Source organism: Haliotis asinina, chromosome 5 (genome assembly GCF_037392515.1).
Source record: "Haliotis asinina isolate JCU_RB_2024 chromosome 5, JCU_Hal_asi_v2, whole genome shotgun sequence".
NCBI lineage: Eukaryota > Metazoa > Mollusca > Gastropoda > Lepetellida > Haliotidae > Haliotis > Haliotis asinina.
The window spans coordinates 32,907,955-32,930,392 of NC_090284.1; the positions used below are offsets into that span (position 1 = coordinate 32,907,955).

Genomic DNA, 22,438 nt, shown 5'->3' on the forward strand with positions numbered 1-22,438 from the left:
CAAGTCTTTTGTTCAGATATTTCTGTGGCACTAAATAAATTCGCGTTGCATTTGGAAACTTTTATGCGCTTTGAACGCCTTCAGGGATATTCAGCAGCAAGTTATGAACATGCAGTCACACGGAATGTATTGTTTGGGCTTTCCACGAAATCAGGATGTATTTGGACGCATTCTAACCACCGGTTTTGCGTCAAGAATCATCGCTATTCGACATTCAATGCTCTTCGAGAAAACGGCGTTAGAGAGCGCCTGTTTTTCACAGCATGTCTTGGTCAGCTCTCAGATCCACGGACTGTTTACAGCAGATACGTAATTGAACGATCATATGCCAACCTCAGCATGGGTGTCCCACTTCTTTTCCCCTGTATATTTGATTTGACATATGATTGCAGGTTAACAAAGCCTTAAAGTGCGAAATAAATATACATAGGATACATTAGGTTCTCTCTCCAGCGTTATATATAGTATCTAATGTTTTTAAATCAGACTCACATCCAGAGACATTTTAGAAGTGCAGGAATCCATGCAAATATGAAAATCACAAAACATATGAAACAAAAACAAAAACCAACAACGTTAAGAATTCGTTATGATTTATTTGGATACACGCATACATCTCTTGTGAACATTACTGACAGCAAAATTGACAGAACTTACTTCTACTAAGGATGGGTCAAATCCCTTGGGTGATACATAAAAATAACGAGGTAGATCTAATGAGACAGAATGTAAAAACCATATATCTGTGTAAGCCATCAACATTACACCAGGTTTTCAATTCAAGATCTAATACTTCCCGTTGCACTGAATGGGAAATAAACCTTTCGCCCAAGACTGCTGAGCAAGGAAAACGTATGATCAATACTAAGTACAGCCCTTCTTAGGTTTTGTCTAGTGTTATCATACCCCGATGGTTTAAATAGGCATTGTCCATATTTTCTCGCAAAACTGGAAAGGCCACATTTCGAAGAGATTGCCTGAAGAAATTATATACACCGACGTTCTACAACCACTTCCCTTGTTGATCGTACAGCAAATCCAAACTTAGATTAGGATAAATATCAAATATTGAACACGATAGGAGCAACTTACACCTGCCACCCATTCGACAGACTGAGGCAGTCCCCTGTTAAGATGGCACATAGTGACTGCAGTAGATAACGCCTGCCATCGTGAGTGAGTGAGTGAGTTAAAATTAGCGATGTGACCAGTTTTATTCGTTACAAGGCCACTTTTTCATTGGCCAAACTGATTGTCTCGAAAAGCGATCATTGGCACTACGCATGCACTTGACACAGTATATTGGTCGTACATTCCAGGAACACTTGCAATATCAAATAAACTCTCAGGACAAAATAATTTAAGAATAACATGATAAAAAGTAATAACAGGTTTGAGTGTTTTGTGAAACTAAATATCCCGTGTGGCTAATATACCCTATTCTACCATGACTCAAGAAAATACTGGAGCCTGATTAGTGGTTTGGAACAATCAGACGGCATCAATTCTGGCTTGACGTTCATCTGAGTTTAGGCCGTTTCACTGCGCAGTAACAAGCCTTATTGTGAGAACTACTTCCGCTTGACCACAATGATGGCGGATCATAACAACAACAACAGTAACATTAACAACTCCGTGGAGTTAGGATTACAAAAACAAGCACTTAGGTATTACATTATTCCATTGAATAACAGTTGTTTTCTTTAGACAGAATATCTTTTATGTTGAAATGTTTAAAATATACGAACGGCACCAACCACTCCGTTCACTTACGAGTTCAACTCGCCTCTCGTCGCGGGCCGGATTACGCCGTGTCTTCCGCAGAGCGAGGAAGTTCGATTTTGAATGGGTCATGGTAGAATGGAGATATACCTACTGAAACCAAACGAATTTCGTCGCCATCAATTCTGTACAACATGTCTCTGATTTTCAAACACACTAGGTTTACCTAATAAATATGCCTTTATTTAATATCCCATGATTATCATTCTGACGGTTACATTAAGGTCATGGTGTTAATACTTATATACGATGTTTTTGATGTTTGGGTTGGGGTTGGGAAGCGGGATGGGGTGGGGTGGAGGAGGGAAGACAACAATCACAAAACACAATATTAAATGAAATACCATGTGATGAGGACATTTTGCGCTCCAGCATATAATGTCACATTCATCTAAAATAATAATGCTAAAATCACGTAACACAGCTTCTTTCAGATATACCTCTACACCCTCAGACCCTCGGTTATTTATGGAGTCTACGCCTGTTTTTACCGCACCATCTGTATCCCAGCATGGATAAGGCGGATTTCCCAAAACAAACACTTTCACAAAATCCTACCACATCGTAATCCAGATCCAGTAGTGTCGACTGTCGGAAGGGAGAGTTATCCAGATCATTTCTAGCCCATCCACATACATTCCAAAATACAAACCGCAACACATCCTACGCTGTTTTCCTAGCGCTGTCGAGGCGGTTACCATGGAAACGGAACTCATTCGAATTCCTTGATCATGGTTTGCATGTTAGATCTGGCTGTAAGGTCTTCGGATACAGCACCCTCAATATATTTTCTCATACGTCCTCGGTGCCTTTAAGGTGCATCTTGTTAAAGAGAAGTTTTTTTGTTCTGTTCAACCGTTTCGAGTACCACAACAACCAGGCCAGTCTTCTGGTCTCCACGAGACTTCTGGTCTCCACGAGACTTTGTGCATCATTCAATTCCAAGCCATCTCAAAACACCTGGTTCACGATTACACACCACCATAGGATCACTGCTTTCGTTCTCCCTTTTTAATACAAGCATGTTATTGTCGACTACAACACGCTTCACACGATCGTAGGGCCAGATTTCACAACGTCTGTGGGACGGGTCTCCAGCTTATCAACGCGTGCCTTCAGTTCCCCAGCAACTTTGAGACCCTTTTCACTGTCTGACGTAACACTACTCTCAGTTCCTTCAATCTTTGACATTTGAATTTGTAAGACCATCTCTTCCCTAATTTTGTTTCTGTTTTCAGTGTTTGTGATAGACGGTACAGGGAACACAATGTTAAACAAAAAGACTGAGATCACTTTTACATATCAATGTGGGTATAGAGTGACATCCCTGAAAATGTGGCATTATACGTATTTGTACCATGATAAACCATCTTCTGTTGTATATCTCAGCGTTAATACTATCTACGTCATATAAAACTTTTATGTAATGTATTTCTGAGTGCATATGATCTGTTTAGTCACAAAAGAAGAATATACATAAAAGGCTGTCCAAACTGGCTGGATAGGGGAATATTCATCAACTGATCAGTTTGGCAAGTACATGATAGGCGACTCGAAATAATAAAAGCGTGCAAAAGTAACATGTTAAGCACTTAAATACCAAGAAATGTTAGAATGTGATCCTTAAGAAGTTTCTTAATAACTGGGATCATGGGTCCATTCATCAGCTCTACTCTGGGTGGAGATTACTCTCACAACATCTCCATCAGACAGCAAGTCCTACCATGATTCTGTGGCTTGTCATGGTCTTACCAAAAGGGAACCAAATGCAAGTGTCCTGACCTAAATATTGGCATTATGCAACTCTGCACATTGCCAATTTAGGAGAGTTAACTCATTCTCAAATAGCAGTACTGAAGACCACTAAATACAATTCTGCCTTCACATATGACGTAAGCTTAGAGCTTCCGTGAGAGATGCGCGCGCAGCCAGTGACATCATTAGCACGCTTCCAGGCGACCATGAAAGCATGGTCTGACATCTGGGTCGAATAATAATCGATCTTTTCCAACAATTTGGGATTGTCAACAAGCTACAACAGTGGAATCTCATTGTGTTTTTAATTAGAAATACCAGTATTTTGACTTTAAACCAAGTCGTAGCCACAGACATTGTCTGCAAAATGGCGGACGAGTCCAAAAAATGGCGGCGTCCTGTCTGATGATAAATGTTATTTAAGTTTCTTTTCACCGACTTACAAAATCAAAATTACTTTTCACTGGTAGTAAAATATGTATTTTATTGATGGACAGTAGGATTTTACATGACATTGCTTATAACATAAAAATTTCACTCTTCGAGTGAATCGGGGCGGGGGCCAATATAATATTATTTACGATAATATTGGCACTTCGACCACAACCTCGCGTCCGAGGATAAAAGCGTTATATTCATGCAGAATCCTTTTGGTCAGCAATGTGTGGTAAGCAGTCTTTATTTTATAAACTCGATGAAACTTGAACTCCCATTTTCTATCCTTGAAGCGTGGTAGGGGACGAACCATCCGATTTAGTATATACCACAGGCTTCCACACGCTCGCTTCGCACACACAAACAAACAATTTAAGCACAAACTACGGGGTCCGGTGGAAATCTGTGCACAGTGACACCATCACCAGACAACAAGGAGCAACTGACGACAACACAACAATTCGGCATGTCTTTGGTGACGTCGAGAAATCATCAAAATGACGAGCTTGCTACACATTTTCCATACAATTAATTGGAAATCGTTCCTTCTGTTACGTGACGTCCGGTTCTCTGGCAACAATGTTACGTAATGGTGTCTGTGGTTTCGTTTGCGGGCGAGAGAGAAGCAGCTTTTTAGCAACCTTTAAGCGCTTGGTATTAATTAACCACAAGGTGTTTTTTTTTGTTTTTTTTAAATGGTGTTTCGTTCATGACTAACCAGAAGTCTTCCATATGCAGTGATAAAAAGAGTACCAAAAAATTGGGTTTAGTGGTCCTTTAAGCTGTTATGCAGTGCTCCCCATAATGAAGACATTGGGGCATCCCGTCTTTTGTTTCGAGACGACTTGGGAAAGAGAGTCAAAGACACGAATGAGACTAACAGAGTCGCAAATAGAGTTTCCACAAGCTATGGAAATCATAGAGACATAGGGCATAACCGATATCATCCCTATCATGGCAACTACAGAGGCAAGCCTGTTTCACACCAGTACAAAATTCCACGAAACCAGGCCCAACCTCACAAGAAGTGCGACAAGTGGAGGAAAGACGCCAAAAACATGTGAAAAGGCAAGTGAGTTCCTATGAGAACAATAACTGGCGAAACTTTCTTGATGACATGAGTGTCAGATTACCTAAATTAGTACAATCTTTCCAAGCAGAAGATTGAAAGAGCATTTCGAGTTTTGGACATCACTTACATCAGATGTTAATGTACTCAAACTAATCACTGGGATTGAGATTGAATTTACTGAATTGCCAGATCAAAACCTTATCCCATTGCCTTACAAATTTCCAGAGGAAAAGTTTGAAATTATTTCATCCGAAATATTCTGTTTGCTACAAAAGGGTATCATTGAAACTACTCACGAACAAGGAGAATTTATCTCCAATATCTTTACAAGAGATAAGAAAGATAATTCATTGAGAATTATTCTTGATCTAAAAGAGTTGAACTCCAAAGTTGTTTATGAACATTTCAAGATGGATAGCTTGCAACATGCAATCAATTTGATTTCCCCAGGTTGCTATATGGCTTAAGCTGATTGAAAGGATGCATTTGAAAATTATTTGGAATGGGGTGTTCTATCAATTTACCTGCCTCCAAATGGCTTAGGTTCAGCGCCAAGGTTGTTTACCAAAATCACGAAAGTAATATTTTCAGAATTGAGAAAACTTGGTCACTTGAACACATCATTTATAGATGATTGTTTCTTAGTTGGTGATTCTATCTATGATTGCAGATCAAATGTGATGGCTACAGTGAATATGTCACTGAAATTTGGGTTTATAGTACATCCACAAAAATCTGTATTTGAACCATTCAAATCAATCACCTACTTGGGTTTCATTTTGAACTCTGAAAATATGACTATCCGACTTACTCCTGAAAAGGCACTGAATCTAAGACATGCTTGTCCTACAAGCGTGTTACCGTCAAAACTGATTACTATCAGACAATTTACCGAAGTCATTGGTATGATGGTAACCTCTTTACCTAGTCACTGTATTATCGCAGATGTGACAATTTCAGGCCACAGGCTTTGAAAAGAAACAAAGGCGTGTTTGATAGGAACGTAGTCTTGCTTCCTGAATGTTTATCTGATCTCAATTGGTGGGTCGCTAATATAGAAACCCAATACAGATCTCTTATTCAAACTCCTCTTACAGTTACCATCCAATCATCCAATCAGACGCTTCGAAAAAAAGGAGGGGGGTTGGCTGCCAAGCTAGCTTTGCAATCCTTTTGACTGTCACGTTCAAATGCCCACCTTCTGATTCAGATTGATAACACAACAGCAGTAGCCTACATCAATGCAAAAGGTCGTAAAATTAGAAGCTGCAATAGTATCACAAGAGAATTGTGTCTCTGAACAGATGAAAGAAATTTAGATATTTCTTCTAGTTCTTTGCCAGGGGTGGAAAATACACTAGCAGAATTTCAGAGCAGATGTTCGCATGTGGATGTTACTTCAGAGTATTTTCGATGAATTAGTAGCCCGTTGGGGCATGCCTACTATTGATCTGTTCGCATTCCGTCTTACTTATAAAGTTCCTGGTCCAGAGTATTACTCTTACAAACCCGATCCCCAGGTTAAGGCAGTTAATGCGTTTGCTCAATCGTGGGAGAATGATTACATCTATGCATTCCCACCTTTCTGTTTAACTGGGCAAGTGCTAAGAAAGTTGGAATCTGATTCAGCAACTGGCATATTGATAGTACCATAGTGGCCTACACAATATTGGTTCTCCAAGTTAGTCAGAATGCTGATTGACTGCCCCTTTTTGTTGCCTCGGAAAGAAGACTGTCTACACCACCCAAGCCGGCGGCAGAGCAATCTGCCCAAGATGAAACTTTTAGCGGTGAGAGCTTCGGGAGACATCTCCAAAAACCTGAGCTATCTAGAGAAGCTAGAGAGATCCTTTTGTCTTCATGGCGAGTTTCCACAGAGAGACAATATAACACATATATCAAACGCTGGACACGTTACTATAATGAAAGGAATTGTAATCCCTTTTCACCAACTGTTGGAGCAGTTATAGAATTTCTCACAGGACTGTTCAACCAAGTCTTGCAGTATAGTAGCATTAACACTGCTCGTTGTGCACTTTCTAGTTTTATTTCGATTCAGAACAAACCAGTTGGTCAGCTACCCATCGCGGTTAGATTTCTAAAAGGTGTGTACAATTTGAGACCACCTGTGCCTCGAAATACTGTGACATGGGATACTAATATTGTGTTGAGTAAAGGATTTGACTTTGAGGATAAGCTTCAAGTTGGCAATGCTTGTGTCATTAATTTCTGCACAACGGATTCAAACAATACATTTGCTGGATTTGAGGAACATTGTGTTGACCAAATCTGCTCTGAGAATAAGCATTCGTGATTTGATAAAGCAAACCCGGTCCGGGTTTCAGCAACAAGAAATAGTGATCAAAGGTTACCCTCCACACAGGAGATTATGTATCTTATCTGTATATCGGGAGTACATTAAGCGAACTGCTTTACAGAGAGAAGATCAGTTGTGTTTGTTTCTTAGTTACATTAAACCACATGTGCAAATCTCGAGAGATACTTTGGACCGGTGGATTCGGTTATTATTGAAATTGGCAGGTGTGGACACTAGAATATTTGTTTTCTCACAGTGTGCGATCTGCATCTTGTTCAGGAGTTAGTAGAACTAATGTGCCAATCAGTACCATTCTGGTGCCAGGAATCAACCCACAGAAAGTTCTATTGTAACCAAGAAGGCTTGTTTGATCAGACGTTACTGAGCCGAGTGCAAAGTCATAAGTCATTTAACAATGCTGTAGTGATTTGTTGTGCCAGTGATCAGTCTGTTATATCTCTCCGTGATGCTGGATTTGAGTGACTGAAATATTGGTACTGAACATGTTGCATATGATAATTCGAAACGTGTGTTTGCTTTCACCAGACTATTTTGATGATGTTGTCAGTTGACTTTCTACATGAGATTATCATGGTGATGCATGCCCATAAATACTGGGGTATGCATGTTATATGTGATATAATTTTTTCCGATTTTCTCATGTTCAAGAGACTTACTATGTGTCCAAGAACAGGTATTATGTTTCGTTTTCAGTTTATCTGAAATTTCGAGCATTGTTATGATCAATTCACCATTTCCCTCTCACAGGGAGTGAGAGTAATTAAAACTCTTATCGAAAGAAGAAAAATTCTTGACTCATTTATTTCATAGTGAGTGAGTAAATCTGTTGTCTACACTCAAGACCCTTGATTCCAAAAGGCAACTCTTGAAACTGTTTAGATTAAATCATTGTTCATGGTTACAACTGTAAACTTCTCACGGGAGCTCTAAGCTTACGTCATATGTCACGGCAGAATTGAAACATTAAACAAGACTTACCTGGGTACCGGTAAGTCGATGGTTGATAGTAATTCTGCCTTGACATTGACGAGCTTATAGGAAACGTGCCCACCGCAAGGCACCCACCCTGAGAGTACTCGGTAATATACTGCGAAACATGGTTGCAGTTTTGTAACCATTCACACTTTAAAATATAATGTCACTGGCTGCGCGCGCATCTCTCACGTTACCTCTAAGCTCGTCAATGTCAAGGTAGAATTACTATCAGCCATCGACTTACCGGTACCCAGGTAAGCCTCCTTTAATTTTTTCAATTATGTGGAAATAATGATGTGTGGGTTGTCACTAGTTTACCCCGACCCGTTCATATATGATTTGTACAATTCTAAGAACTGATACGGTTGCTCCATCTTGACAACCAAGCCTCTACCTACTGTTAATCACCTCTCACCTTGCTCCTCCAACCTCTAGCGACCGACCTACATATACGTTCACTCGCCACAAATCTAATATTACCCCGCTCACCTGGTTCCCAAACTGTACCAACTTAACCTTCCCGTCTCTGACCATTTCTCCGTTATAACCTACTTTCCACTTTGATGATATTAATAATCAAATCATGACCTAAAATATTATTAAATCCTGTCATAATTTGTCTCCCACTACGCCTTTATTACAAATATCAGTGATCTAGACTTCATATCAGTTGTATAAATATATATAATAATCTTGTGCCTATAGGATTTGTTATAATGGTAACGCCCCTGGGTGCGGGTTTGCATACTCTCTTTCAGGGGCACAGCGGTGTTTCCCTTCCCCAAAGCCTGTTTGAAACTGTTGAAATATATCTGGACATAAAAGGGGAGAGTTGGAAAGTTGAAGTGATTCCTTTTGTCATACTTCCTAGTGGAGAGTTTTTTGTCACTCTGAATCTTTATCCACATGTGGGTTTTCAAGTACTTGGTGTGAATATGAAGAACGGTCTTCTTTGATAGTGTTAAGGTTTCTGATGACACTTTTAAGGGAGTGATTTGGTGATTCATTTGGTGTACCCTGCTATCTGTATGCTAATTTTCTCACTGAGTTAACGTTAAGGAAATTTTAATATGTCATTTATAAGAAGTTCTGTAATCAAACATTTGATGTAGTGATGATCAAAAGGGTTATGCTACTTTCGGCTTTGTCGGTATGAAGAACGGCGGCTCTGTTGGTATAAAGAACGACTTAGAATATAGTAAGAATACTTAGAATGCAGTTCGAATGCACCTCAAATGCCATTTGATATTGTTCCCATTCACATGTGCCTCGATAATTTTGAACATGTTCAAAACATTTTGGCAAGTAAAAGAATTCACCCGAATAGTTGGAATGCTTTCGGAATGCAGTAAGAAGTTTTAGAATTCAGGTCAAATTTCCAGGAATCAACAGAAATTCCGACAGCATTCCGACACAAGTGTTACGGGGTACTAGGGATGGCCCTATACTAAGATCATAGATGTGTACATTGTATCTCTTTACAACGGTTATTTGCTGAAGAGTGTACTGTCCGATCACGGTCTGACTGGCAGGACTTTGGTAATACCGACCCTCTGAGACCGTGAACTGGTTGCAACAGGCATGGATGTACCCAAGGCCAGATTTTGGGCTTCAGTTGATACATAATACAAGGCATATAATTTAGGAACATACAAGAAGAAAAGAATGACGTTAGAGTTGGCTGCCATTGCTGCTGCTAGAAACAGAGATCGGAGCGTGGTTTTTGTTGTCGTGAAGTATGTTGGTATAAATGCTAACCACAACACGATGGTTGTATACACACAAAAGCTTACGAAGCGAGATTCATTGAAATTATCTGGGAGTTTACGCGTCTTCATAGCGTAAAAGGTGCAGACGAGAACAAGTGTTAAGTTGCAGACGACAGACACCAAGAAGCCAGTTTCAGGTAGTTTGCAGGTCACCTCGACGTATCTCTCAGAGAAGTTCGGCATGGCAGTGAGGGCTCGAGGGGTGTCGAGGATGATCCAAATTCCTATTATCACGGTCTGCAAGAAAACCAGTTTCTTTGTTTTAATCGCTGAGAAAAGTAGTATCACACTGGAAATCACATCTTGAGTGTGTCACTGTGATTCTGCGTGAGGAAACACAGGAAACAGTTAATACAACAAAACGTTTTGCTTGGTTTAATTAGGGTGAACCAATACTCTTCCTTTATATTAGATTTGAAAACATCTATTGACCCTTGCAATCTTTAGATGAAAAACCTGGTAAATCCCCTCCCAGGCACTTCATAGTATACTGAGTCAAATAAGAAACTTCACAAAATGTAATTTTTAAAAATAATGAATATTTTTTCTATGTATCCGAAACGGGATCCTTATGTTTCGACTCTAGATAAACGTTAGCAAAACCCACTCAACTTCATCCATTCGTCGTGCAAATGACGTTAGTGCCAAATCAAGATCTGCACGTGTACTCGATTATGTGATCTTCGCATCGAAGTTTTCTTCATTTGCACGTATTTGCATTGGCCCCGAGGATTGGAAAACACGTTTAAACCACAGTTCTAACGGTACTTTTAAATGCCACGATTGTCAAATGTGAAACGTGAACATGCTGTTGGCATGTTGCAAGCGGGAAGATCGGTTATTGACGTCGCAAGAGCAATGGGATGCAACCGTCGTGTGAGGTCACGAACAGAAGACCGTCAAATATTCTTATGTCACCTACCTGACAGATTTCTGCCGGCTACACGAACCAGGGCTGAGATGTTTAGAGGTCGACAGCCCTCACAGACCACGAATCCAGGTTTACCCTAAGATTCGCGCATGGCAGTCATAGAGTCTGGATGACCCAAGGAAGGAAGGAAATCGACAGATTCGGGGCCGGAAGTTGCATGGTGTGGGGTGCTTTCTATGGGAACAACCGTTCCCGACTTCTGGTCATCCGTGGAAACCTCACAGCTGCTGCTTACTGCAACCAGGTGCTCACCCCTGAACTCGTTCCTTTCATGGCGGCTCATGGTCCAAATCTTCAGTTCCAGCATGATAATGTTCGGCCGCATACCGCGATGTTGACAGGAAATTTCCATCGAGGTCGCCTGACCTTAATCGAATATACGGCACGTTTGGGATGCATGTACATGGACGAAGGCTTCTTGGTCTTAGGAACCAACCTCAGTATTTGCAGGAACTTTGTGCTGCCTTGCAAGAGCAAAGGCGCAGAATCCCCAACCACGTGTTCACAAGGATCAGGCTGTCGATGTGGAGACGTTGTTTGGCAGTGGTGAAAGCGGGGGACGGCCATGCACAATACTGAACTGAGAAATTTCGAATTTTTATTCTTGTGACTTGACATTCTGTATACCCATGTTTTGGAACGGCGCTGTAGCCTAATGGAACAGATTGTGGCACTGTCAGTGTATCGAGTACATCGCACAGATCTCAGCAATGAAATAATAACAATTTAACCATCACACCATCTCTAGTTCTTTTATAATGCCCCGAAGAAAGAATGTGAAGTTTCGTTTTTGGCCCAGTATAGTAGTACACAGATGTCTTTAGAACTGAATCGCTCGTTGTCGTTCTTTTCTATGTTTTAGCTTCTATATTTCTCGCACTGTGCAAATATATATTCTCCGAAAAAGAAACGCAAAATGAAATTCAAAAATGATACTGTACACATAATGATACTGTACACTTATGTACACTCAACATTTTTAAGGGTTGTACATTGTTTCTATAATGTTTTAGAAGATCTTGCTTGACCAAACGCAACCAAAAATGATTTTGAACGGTTTTATCAATCAGGATTGTCGTGATGTCGTGGATGTCATGCAGCACGAATATCAAGCACACTGATTGTTTCTCACGTGCAAAACGTGAGTACAGCATGTGACCATAAAAGACCCAAATGAATCTCATAAATTCATCCACGATCTTTGCAACTACTGTACATGAAATTGTAAACCAAACGTCACTGTGTTCTGTAATCTGATTGGTTGAAAAACATGATCAAATGGTATTAGATTCCCGAAACTGCAACACTATTCACTGCGTATTGACACATAGAAACATCGCAAACAATAGTTTTATGGTGTCAACAACAGTGGTGACGTCATTCAAATCATATTGTGACGTAAGGTTAGAATGACGTCACAAATGAGCAACTCCAGATGCTACCATGGGCACGAGCTGAAACGGCCAGCCGTTGACTCGATGTAAACGAGTGCCGACAGTAAAAAACTTTGGTTTACTTTTTTGTTGACAATGTCGATAAACATCATGTGTTGGCCAATTTCCGGGTTTTATTGAGTATTTTAAGCACGGAAATATTTCATTTGAAACCTCCGACTTACGCGAAATGATACATTCCCGTGCTTCAAACACTCAATAACACCCGGAAATTTGCCAACACGTGATCTTTATCTCCTAAATGGGACGTCTAAACGCTGCCGATCGAAATCAGGCAATTGGACGATTGCAAGCTGGCGATTCAAAGAGTGAGGTGGCAAGGATCTTCAACGGTCATCCCAGCACAATAACTCGATTGTGGGATCGATTTCGTCTAACAAATTCGACAATTGACCATCCAATATCAGGAAGACCTAGAGTCACCACACCTGCCCAAGATCGGTACATCCGGGTAACCCACCTATGTGACCGCCATCGTACCGCCCGGGACACAGCACGAGAACAGTTTGGAGCCCGAAGAGTGTCCGATCAGACAATCAGGAACCGTCTCCGAGAAGTAGGAATACGTGCCAAACGACCAAAAGTTGCCCCCTCCTTGACACGACTACATCGACGTCGACGTCGACGTCGACGAGTGAGATAGTGTAACACGCTGCTGCCGTGGACCCTGGCAAACTGGCGGCGCGTATGGTTTAGCGATGAATCCCGTTATCTCCTCTCTCTCACTTTGTGAACGTTTTGCTCCTAACTACATCAGACAGGTGGACAGATTAGGCAAGGGAGTGTTATGGTGTGGGGAGCGATCTCATACACCCGCAGATCGGAACTCATGCTTGTCCAAGGCAATCTGACGGCCAAACGATACATCGACCAGATTCACCTTCCGCACGTCCTTCACTTTGTTGACTGTCAGTGGCAGCTCTTCCAACAAGACAATGTCAGGCCCCACACAGCACGTGCCAGCGTGGTCTACCTGGCCAAAAACAAAATCACTACCCTCCCCTGGCAATCCAGATTCCTCGGATCTAAACCCAATAGAACACCTTTGGGATCAGATCGATATACTGGTACGTCGACATCGTAATCCACCATAGAATCTTCAACAGTTGTTTCACATGCTGCAGGAGGAATGGAGAAGGATTCCACAACAAAACATCCAAGGACTGATTCGATCTGTAGCCGCTGGAGGTGGCAATACGAGGTACTGACATCAACACCACCTGGTAGACAGCAGTTATGACTGTGACGACTGTTATTCTAAAGAAAGAATGCATTGCTCCACAAAATTTCATTTAAAAATTTCTACACGTTGTTCATAAACTTAATGCATTTTTACTATGTGAAATTGGCTCAAACTTTCAATTTTTGCACTTTTCCTTGGGAACAATTTCACTCTAAAGCTAGGGTTCGTTTGGGGACCATCGCTGGAAAGTTTTTCAACAATTTAAAAAAACTCCCCGGCAATTGCGTCTCTCAGCATCTCAACTGGCAACCTTACTTGTTTGGAAGTTATAACTAACTAACTAACCAAGAAAAGAGCGCGACATATTGACTAGCTACTGTTGCACGAAGACAAAAAATACAAACACATTTTGAATTGAAATTAAATCTTTATCAACTTAAGTAACTGTAAGAATTGTATAACTGGAAACATTGTTAATGGGAAAGCTATTCGTCGTCAGAAGAGTTACTAAGAGGAGAGCGAGCAACACGGCAACACTCACTGCCATAAAAGACTTGTCAGTTTTGATGTGGAATGTCCCCCCGTATATTGGACCTCCGAAGATAGTGTGAACAACATCTCTAGCCAAGGCTTTGTTTGTAATTGTGTACGACATACATTGGGATGTTAGATTTATTTCGGACAAGCTGTCGATGACGGAAAGATTGAAGTCGCGCCATGAAAACATGGCAGGTTGATTTCCGATCGAAGACAACAGATTTCCCACTTTCCCAGCATCAGATAGGCGTGAATAATTGTTCACACTCTGTACATTTTTATATCCAGACACTTGCATGATTTGAACTGAAGCTACGTTATTGTCTTGCAACTTCTCAAACAAATGTTTGCGGGCATTGTGATTAGTTAGCCGTTTGCCGCCAGTGACGCGGTACGTGTGCTCCACTTGTCTTTATCGAGCCGAGTGTGTGAACAATTGTAACGTTCTGTATTTGATAGCATTTCATAGGTTTGTTCTCGTAGTACTTAGCGAGACTGAACATTCGTAGTAAATTTGTAGTAAAACGTTATGAATGAAAAAAGTAGTTCCACATTTCAATGGAGTCATGGAGGTCATGGTCGGATAACCGACCAATGAAATTCGTTTTAGGGTTTATTACACGTGTGCAACATATGATTTTTATGTACTCGGTTACGTTTCACTATATGGATGATAATAAACATTACCTTTTCACATCTTCCTATTTGCTTTTACTTTTTGTGTTTCCTGGTCACAAAATATTTGTTATAAATCAAAACTCTACAACGCGGAAGGTTTCTGCATATTTCCAGTTCATAATTGGCTACTAATGTTTTTTTTCTTCAAATTTTGCCAACATGAATTGTTACAACTTGAATTAACGTAGCAAAGGCTAGGTCCGACTTACATGCATTGTAGTGGAAGTGCTTTGAAGAATGTAGGTGGTGGTGGCAAATATTGCTATTTTGTACATTCTAGTCACAAAAAACCCGGCTCATTTTAATTTTCTTTCTTAAATTTGAAAACAGACCCTGTATGTAAACTTTAACATGTAGATAGCGAGATCTCTAAGATGGCAGAACAATATGTTTAATGCCCATGCCACTGACGTACAAGCAACAACGCAACAAACCCAATAACTATGCCTACCGCGAATATCATTAACAGCGGTGCATCGCGTAGGTATAAAGCCTACGGGTTTGCAGATATTGTGAAATAGATTGCCATATTCTCTGCAGCTATCCTGAGAAATCTCGAAAAGTGTCTGGCGTAGACGTCGCACCATTTCATCCCTCATATGCTTTACGGGGTGCGTCCGGTGAATTTGCAGAAATCTTATGACAAGCCAAAGCAACAAAAGCTGTGTGAGGACGGACATTTTCCTGTCGGAATGTCAATCCTGGGCTATGGCAATGCAGGAAGGAATTGTCTCTGTTCCGAGAATCTGATCTATGTAGCCCCATCTGTCAACAACTGAATAGGTTCACGTTAGCGGCGCTAACGACGGATGAAATGATTTTTCAATTGCGTTCCAGTAATTCTGCAGTGGTCATGTGATCTCAGGAACATTGCGGGGTGGACTCTACTGATAGCTTACATGCCTACCAAGTTGGTCCCATAGATGCTGTATTGGATTCATGCCTGGTGATCTGCAGAAACACTGCATGACGTCCACACTGATGTTCCTGAGCTAGTGGCTATAAAATTACACAGATATGTACATTATTACATGTCCTATCCACTGGTGTAAACATAAAATCGACTGCTTAGGCGGTTTGACAATTAGATACAACTAAATGGTGTGCAAAATTTTGTTATCCGTTAAAACCAGTAAATTTCTCCGCTTTTTATTGTGCACCGATAAACGCTGTGCTGTGTCATGGTTTGTTTTATGCATTTTGCAACGTCGGAAAACGACGATATTGGTTTGCCGATTAATATATATTTCCATATATTATGTAAAAAATCTCGGCTTCTATGTCAGAATTTAACACTCTTTAGAGAAAATATGTTACGAACAAAAATATGGGAATATCTTAAAATTTGTTTCAAGTGTATATACTGACTCGCAATGAAAACGCATAAGGGTTTTTTCAGATCGCGTTCCTTGAAGTCGGTATTTCACAAAATGTTGTTGCTAGGCTCCTTAATGTCACCCAGTCCTCTATTAACCGTCTATACAGTCGTCACCAGATGACAAGGAGCGTTGCCGACCGCCCTCGACCAGGACGACTTGCGTTTACGACTGCCAGATAAGATCGACTGATGCGACTGGCGCAAGATCAAGATCGCTTCAGAACAGCAACAACAGCAAGAACTGGTAGCCATGGAAGAAGGACCCACTCACAGACAGTCTTTCCTTACCTGAAACAGACATGACTGAACTGTCGACGTCCACATCAGCCACGTCACCACCGAGCACGACACCAAGCACGTAGGCTTATCTTTTCAGACGAGTCACGGTTTTGTGTGTCACCATCACCCTCAACGTTCACTAACATTCCAAAATGACAACGTCCGTCCTCATGCCGCCTGGGGGACACAAGCATTCATTCAGGAAGCTGGATGAACTGGGGAGACGTGTTTATCGACGTCAGCCAACGCTAGCCAACGTCGCAGATCTCACACTAGCCTTGTAGGAAGATTGGAGGAACATTCCCATTGCCTTCATTGCTCGCCTCTGACTCATTGCCCCATCGTCCCAGAGCCTGCGTCAGGGCCAATTGAGAACACACAGTATACTGACTGTGGGGTCACCTTGTTTGACCTTATCTGTGCCACTCGCATTTGCTGATATCCAACTTTTTTTCAAAACCGTAATGATTGCTTATTACCCATATCATGAAATGAAAATGATTTTGCATCTAATCCTTTTTTGTCACTTTATTCCACATCAAAATCAGTTATGCCAATGTATACAGAAACCAATGTATACTCTCCTCGCAAAAAGACCGTAGGGTTATATTGATTTGTTACAATTTCAAATACTTATCAAAATTAGTGTTTGATTGTTATGACCTTACCATCATAATGAAAACACGCATCTTCAGAAAAGTTAATGCATCTTTACATGCAAGTGTCCACTTGCGTGAAAATGTTATGGGGAAAACGTGGTTCGCAATGAACACGTGCAGTTCATCGTCATCGTGAGCAGGAACATGGCGTAAATGGCCATTTACTTTAGGTCTCTGGCATATTTAGATTAATGAAAGGATATCAGTATGCCGGGACTCGCTGCTGTAAATTGTAACATTGGCATGGAGATGACTGGAGACTGGAGAGTCTCAATCTGCCGCTCAGGTCACATCAACGTTCACCACAGTACTATCACTCTATAACAACAAACTATTTCCACGCAATATCAGCCTCGAAGTGGTAGACCACCGTAGCCCTGGATAGGTACATCCGATTACTTCATCTGCGGAAATGAAAAGTCACTGCAACTTCAACTGCTGTACCTGATTTGAGGATCCTGTGGAGGCAAACCATTCGTGATCATTTACAAGAAGTTGGACTTAGCGCTAGAAGATTCCAGTTTGACCCAGAAGATCCTGGCCCCGGTTGAACGATATGATTGTGGAAGTATCATGATATGGGGGGCTCATATCAATTTTGTGTACGTTCTGGGAAAGTTAGCTGCTATTAGGTTCAGAGACGAAATCCTGAGGATTCACATGGTTCCGATCACCTGAGGGAGTTGGTCCAGCAAAATATTTCCACACCCCTATTCAGCATCTTCAGTAATCGCCCGACAGCAACCCCACATTGCGAGACGAATGGGCCACAATTCTACAAGGTCAACGACTTATTCAGTCCATAATGAGGCGGTGCAATCTATTTTGTTGGGGTGTATATGATAAAATAAATTTGACATATTGAATGGTCGGCTTCTGTGATTTGATTCATGATCTATCATTGTGCCTTGACTTCTAGGATAATTAGTAATCTGCTTTTCTAGCAGTAATTGTGTCACAATTTAGTGATTGCGAGTGGGATGTGAGTGGCCTTTGTCAGCAAAACGAAAGACCTCTGTTTCACTTTTAAGACGAGGCGACTTCATTCAGACAAATGAGTCTGCTGGACTGCTGACGTGGTGAGTTACTTCAAGTAGTTAATGCCATCGCTATACATTCCAGCAGTATATCGCCTTCAACGAAATCAACATCAATGTTGACACACTTTAATTAGCAGTTGAATTCCTTTCTTTTATCAGGAGTCTTGAAACAGAGGATCATTACATAAGATAGATGTGCAAACGTACGAAATAGAATTCGATCAGAAAGTTAGTCAAACCCAGTCAAATACACAGCCAGTAATATAAATCACCACCGTAGCGCCAAAACATCGTTGTTATGCCTGGGACATTATGAAAACCATGATGTAGTTTAATCACACTAGCAGCTTATCCGCCACGGTCGGTTGAGATGGTTAGTGTATTAACTGTTTGAGGCACACACAGTAGCAGAGAGAGAACGCGCCATTGGAATGTTTTCAACCAGCCATATTGCCAGTGCGTTCGGCTGACCAATGCAGCCCATCATAAGACTAATGAGACACGTCATCCAGAATGGTCAGACATCTGACAGTCCTAGAACTGGAACTTGCAACCTGCAAAACACTTCAGCAGGAATACACGGCCGATCGGGACATACCATTAACCCAGCGACATCGTTAGGTGGGGCGCAGACAGCTTTGCATTTGTGTACGATAAATGATTATCATGGCAACAATGATTTCTTTAAAATGTTTGTGATTTGAGCAAATTACAATCATAACACTTTTGAAAAATATCTTCAGGGAAAATAACCCTAAAGAATGGGGGCGTCAAAAGCGGATCTCGCTCGTGTTGACCGGTAATCTTGTGTAGGGGCGTTGACCCTACGACGTCCGCTGCAAGGAAGGTCAAATGTGGTCTGTGGTTTGTTGCATCGATGCTGGAGACGGTAGATCGTGGTTATGTTTACGTTGAAATGATGCGCAACATCTTGAAGAAACAGACTCCCCGGCTTCCCGACATCCGATGGCCTGGTTCTTGCAATTTGAGTTAAGCATGGAATTGTTGAACAAGGAGAGATAGGCCCAATTTTGTGAACTGTTCTATACCCAGTAAAGCTGCACGTTCGATTTCGAGAAATGTGTGCATGAAACACACATGCTCATTGGTATGATACGTTTTCCTGACTCCTTCTTTTGATGTGTTTTTCTCGAAACTTCCAAAACGTAACAACAGGCTTCACTATTTATCATACACTCAGATCAATTTAGGGGTCAGAGTTTGCTTCTTGTTCGGATAAAAAAATGCGTTTCTCATGCGTGTGAGTATACCCATTATTTTTGCCCTATATATTTGTAAACGTACCCCTGTATGATTCACTATAATTCGCTGACTGTTCGTTCATCCTCAGTAGTTATTTACAAAGCTTAATTTTGTCCATAATGATTACGAGTTCGCTTTTCAGTTTACAAATGAGCGATTAGAAATTAGCGATTAGCAATTCGTCACCTCAACGTTTACTTAATCACCAGATTTCCAAAGAAATTACGAAATGCGTACAGAATCAAACTCGGTGTTCCTAGAAGTGATGTCTTACTGGAGTACGCATTCAAACGTAAATCATTACAGATACATCGTCTCCGTTCTACACGTACCCTCTTGTTCTCCCATATATAATGTACAGGACAGTTCAGCCAAGATATATGTCACAGGATCAACTGCAGCGATATTATTCAACACAAAATCATACTGTCTAAAGAAATTTTCAAACAGAAAATTTAAAAAAAAACACCTAAATATTTCAGTTATTTAATAGATTGAAAGATCTGCAAGTTTATCATTTCTTTACCACCCATTGTAGAAACATTGTTGGAGCTGTAAAGAAAAAGAAAGTAAAATACATACATTCATGCGTAAAACAGTCAGTAAATTGGTAAAATAAGATTAGTGTAGGCAATTCTGACTGGAACGGGCCTTATAACAAACACGAAGAACTAATTATGCAACGATTAGTACCATATAAATTACTAGCAGTTTTTTTTCTAACCCTTGCAATGAGAGTAACTATGTGGGTGGACACTGTGAAAACACGTGCAACATGTTTTTGTTGATACTACGACATACTTACCTGAAGAATGAGTATGATAACGGTGAAAAGAATCTGTGACTTCGAATCGATAAATGGAGGCCTCTTAGAAGACTTTTTACCAGCGGTAAAAATCCTGTATATCCTATTCGTTTTGACAGTTAGTGGTGCATATGTCAAAGTAAAACTTAGATGGAAGCCAACATATGTTATGTTACACGTTGCATTAGTTGGGCGGATCGCAAGCAGTGCAACAAACACACACGAAAGAAAAATGCCACCCAACATGAGATACGACAATTCGCGAGAGCTGGCTTTAATCAACTTCTTTTTGTTATTTTTTATATAAAAAGCCGTCACAATAATCGTCACAAGAATTGTGAAAATGTCCACAGTTACAATGACGATGCCTGTGAAATCATGCATACCTGTGTAAGTAAGGTCTATTGGGATGCACTGAGTTCGCATGTCAAAATCAGGCCAAGTGTAATTGGTTTCTGAAGGACACATTTCACACTGGGGTAAACCATCTTGCATAACTGTTCTCTCGTTGTTTCGACATTCTTTACAATACCAGCAGCAGTGTGGCTGCGTACGTACGGCCTCAAATCCTTTGGGACAGTCATCACTGCATGTTGACATCGGAATTCTTCCTCCTTTTATCAACACAGATGGCTTCCACATGATCTTGCTCCGATCAAAACTCGTGAATGTCTCCCTGTAGCTATCCCACAATCCAATACTGGATAAACTGTAAACACCGTTATGTACTCGAAGGTTCTGAACTTCATATGTGGCCATTCCATCTCCATTTTTATCAAATGATACTAAACCGTTTTCCCCTTGAAACGATGTATTTCTAAATTCTTTTAAAAACTCAGCACCGATAAAACAGTCATTCTTATCATTCTGTTGGCAATGTGATAAACGTTCATGTAAGGCGATAGCGTATGTGTAAACAGCATCTATTACAAGAGAAACGGTTGATTCTGGTTTGTATGATCCAGCCGTACCAAAGCTAAAGTTCAGAGAACAGGGTGGCTTGCTAGGCTCCACATCAAAACTACATCCAGTTTCAGATTCAATGGTTTCTCGGAACCATGGGTTATGTGAAGAATTGGCGGGTGTAAGGTATTTGAAGTATTCGTCAAACCTGTTTGACGTAGCGGAAAAGAATTTGACTGTTAATGCACCCAGAGAAACATCTTCCAGATCCCTGTAATCTTGAATGTTTCTACCCCATGCATCACTCCCAATCCATGTGAACTGTCCATACACACCATTACGCTTTGCTGAAGATAATAGGGCTCTGGTTTGGGCAAGAGGGGCGAAAAGAATGACAACTTTTGCTCTCGGTGTGTCTTCAAGTTCTCGTATTATTCCATCGTAATCGTCATCAGTGAAACTTTGCCTCATCTCTTTTATTACGGCGAGACAATATCCTATCTCCTCGACCCGAGCTTTCACAGCTTTATAGCCTTCACTGCCGTAACTCCCTTCTGCATAGATAATAGACACATATGTCCATCCAAAGGTTTTTAAGATATCAACAATGACCTTGGCTTGCAATGTATCTGAAGGAACAATCCTTGAGAAATATGGATAAACAAATTTGTTGCTGAGCAAGGGACTAGTTGATAGGTAACTGAGTACTGGTATTTTAAATACCGAAAGCAGATCTGCTATCTGGACCGAGTTTTTACTGCTCTCAGAACCTATGACACCTATGACGTTGATAGACTGCAACTGCGCTTCGGTGCTAATGTTACCCGCGATGTTATTTTGAATCAGATGCAAAGCTCGGACCAATGCCGTTGTATCTTTGGAACAGTCATCCATCATTGTGAATCCAAGTGTCACATTCGGAAGTATGTCTTTTCTGCCGTTGACTTCACCCACAGCAAATGCAACCGCCTCAACACGTTGCAGAGCTCCCATTTCTCTAATGTCGGAACTGCAAAAGTTTTGGCTGTCATATCGATGAACGGGGATGATAACTCCAATATTTACATCAGCCTGTTTCGTGTAGAAAATGTTTGGCAAATCCGAAAGTGGTCGAATTCCGCCAGACCATACAGCATGTATTTCAACAAGCACACAGACAAGAACTGACCATAACAGTCGAGCCAGTGGTGAATAAACACTTG

The 22,438-nt window shown here is 40.9% G+C and overlaps 1 protein-coding gene across 1 annotated transcript; it reads right to left on the reverse strand.

The window, feature by feature from the left end:
* Nucleotides 1-9,871: 9,871 nt before the first annotated feature.
* Nucleotides 9,872-22,229, reverse strand: LOC137283837 (metabotropic glutamate receptor-like). The gene is made up of 4 exons (XM_067815520.1): nt 22,061-22,229; nt 20,334-20,701; nt 13,323-13,484; nt 9,872-10,363 (listed from the first exon to the last, which is right to left on the reverse strand). The coding sequence occupies exons 1-4, from the start codon at nt 22,227-22,229 to the stop codon at nt 9,872-9,874; spliced, it is 1,191 nt and encodes a 396-aa protein (XP_067671621.1).
* Between the last annotated feature and the right edge of the window lie 209 nt (nt 22,230-22,438).

Excerpts from the sequence above, each read along its gene's own strand:
- LOC137283837 (XM_067815520.1), bottom strand. The coding sequence starts at position 22,229 with ATGGGAGCTCTGCAACGTGTTGAGGCGGTTGCATTTGCTGTGGGTGAA. Across the intron at positions 13,485-20,333 it reads TTATCATACTCATTCTTCAG|GTAGACCACGCTGGCACGTG; the intron begins GTAAGTATGTCG and ends GTTTTTGGCCAG. Across the intron at positions 10,364-13,322 it reads ATGAGTTCCGATCTGCGGGT|ACCGTGATAATAGGAATTTG; the intron begins GTATGAGATCGC and ends GTTTTCTTGCAG.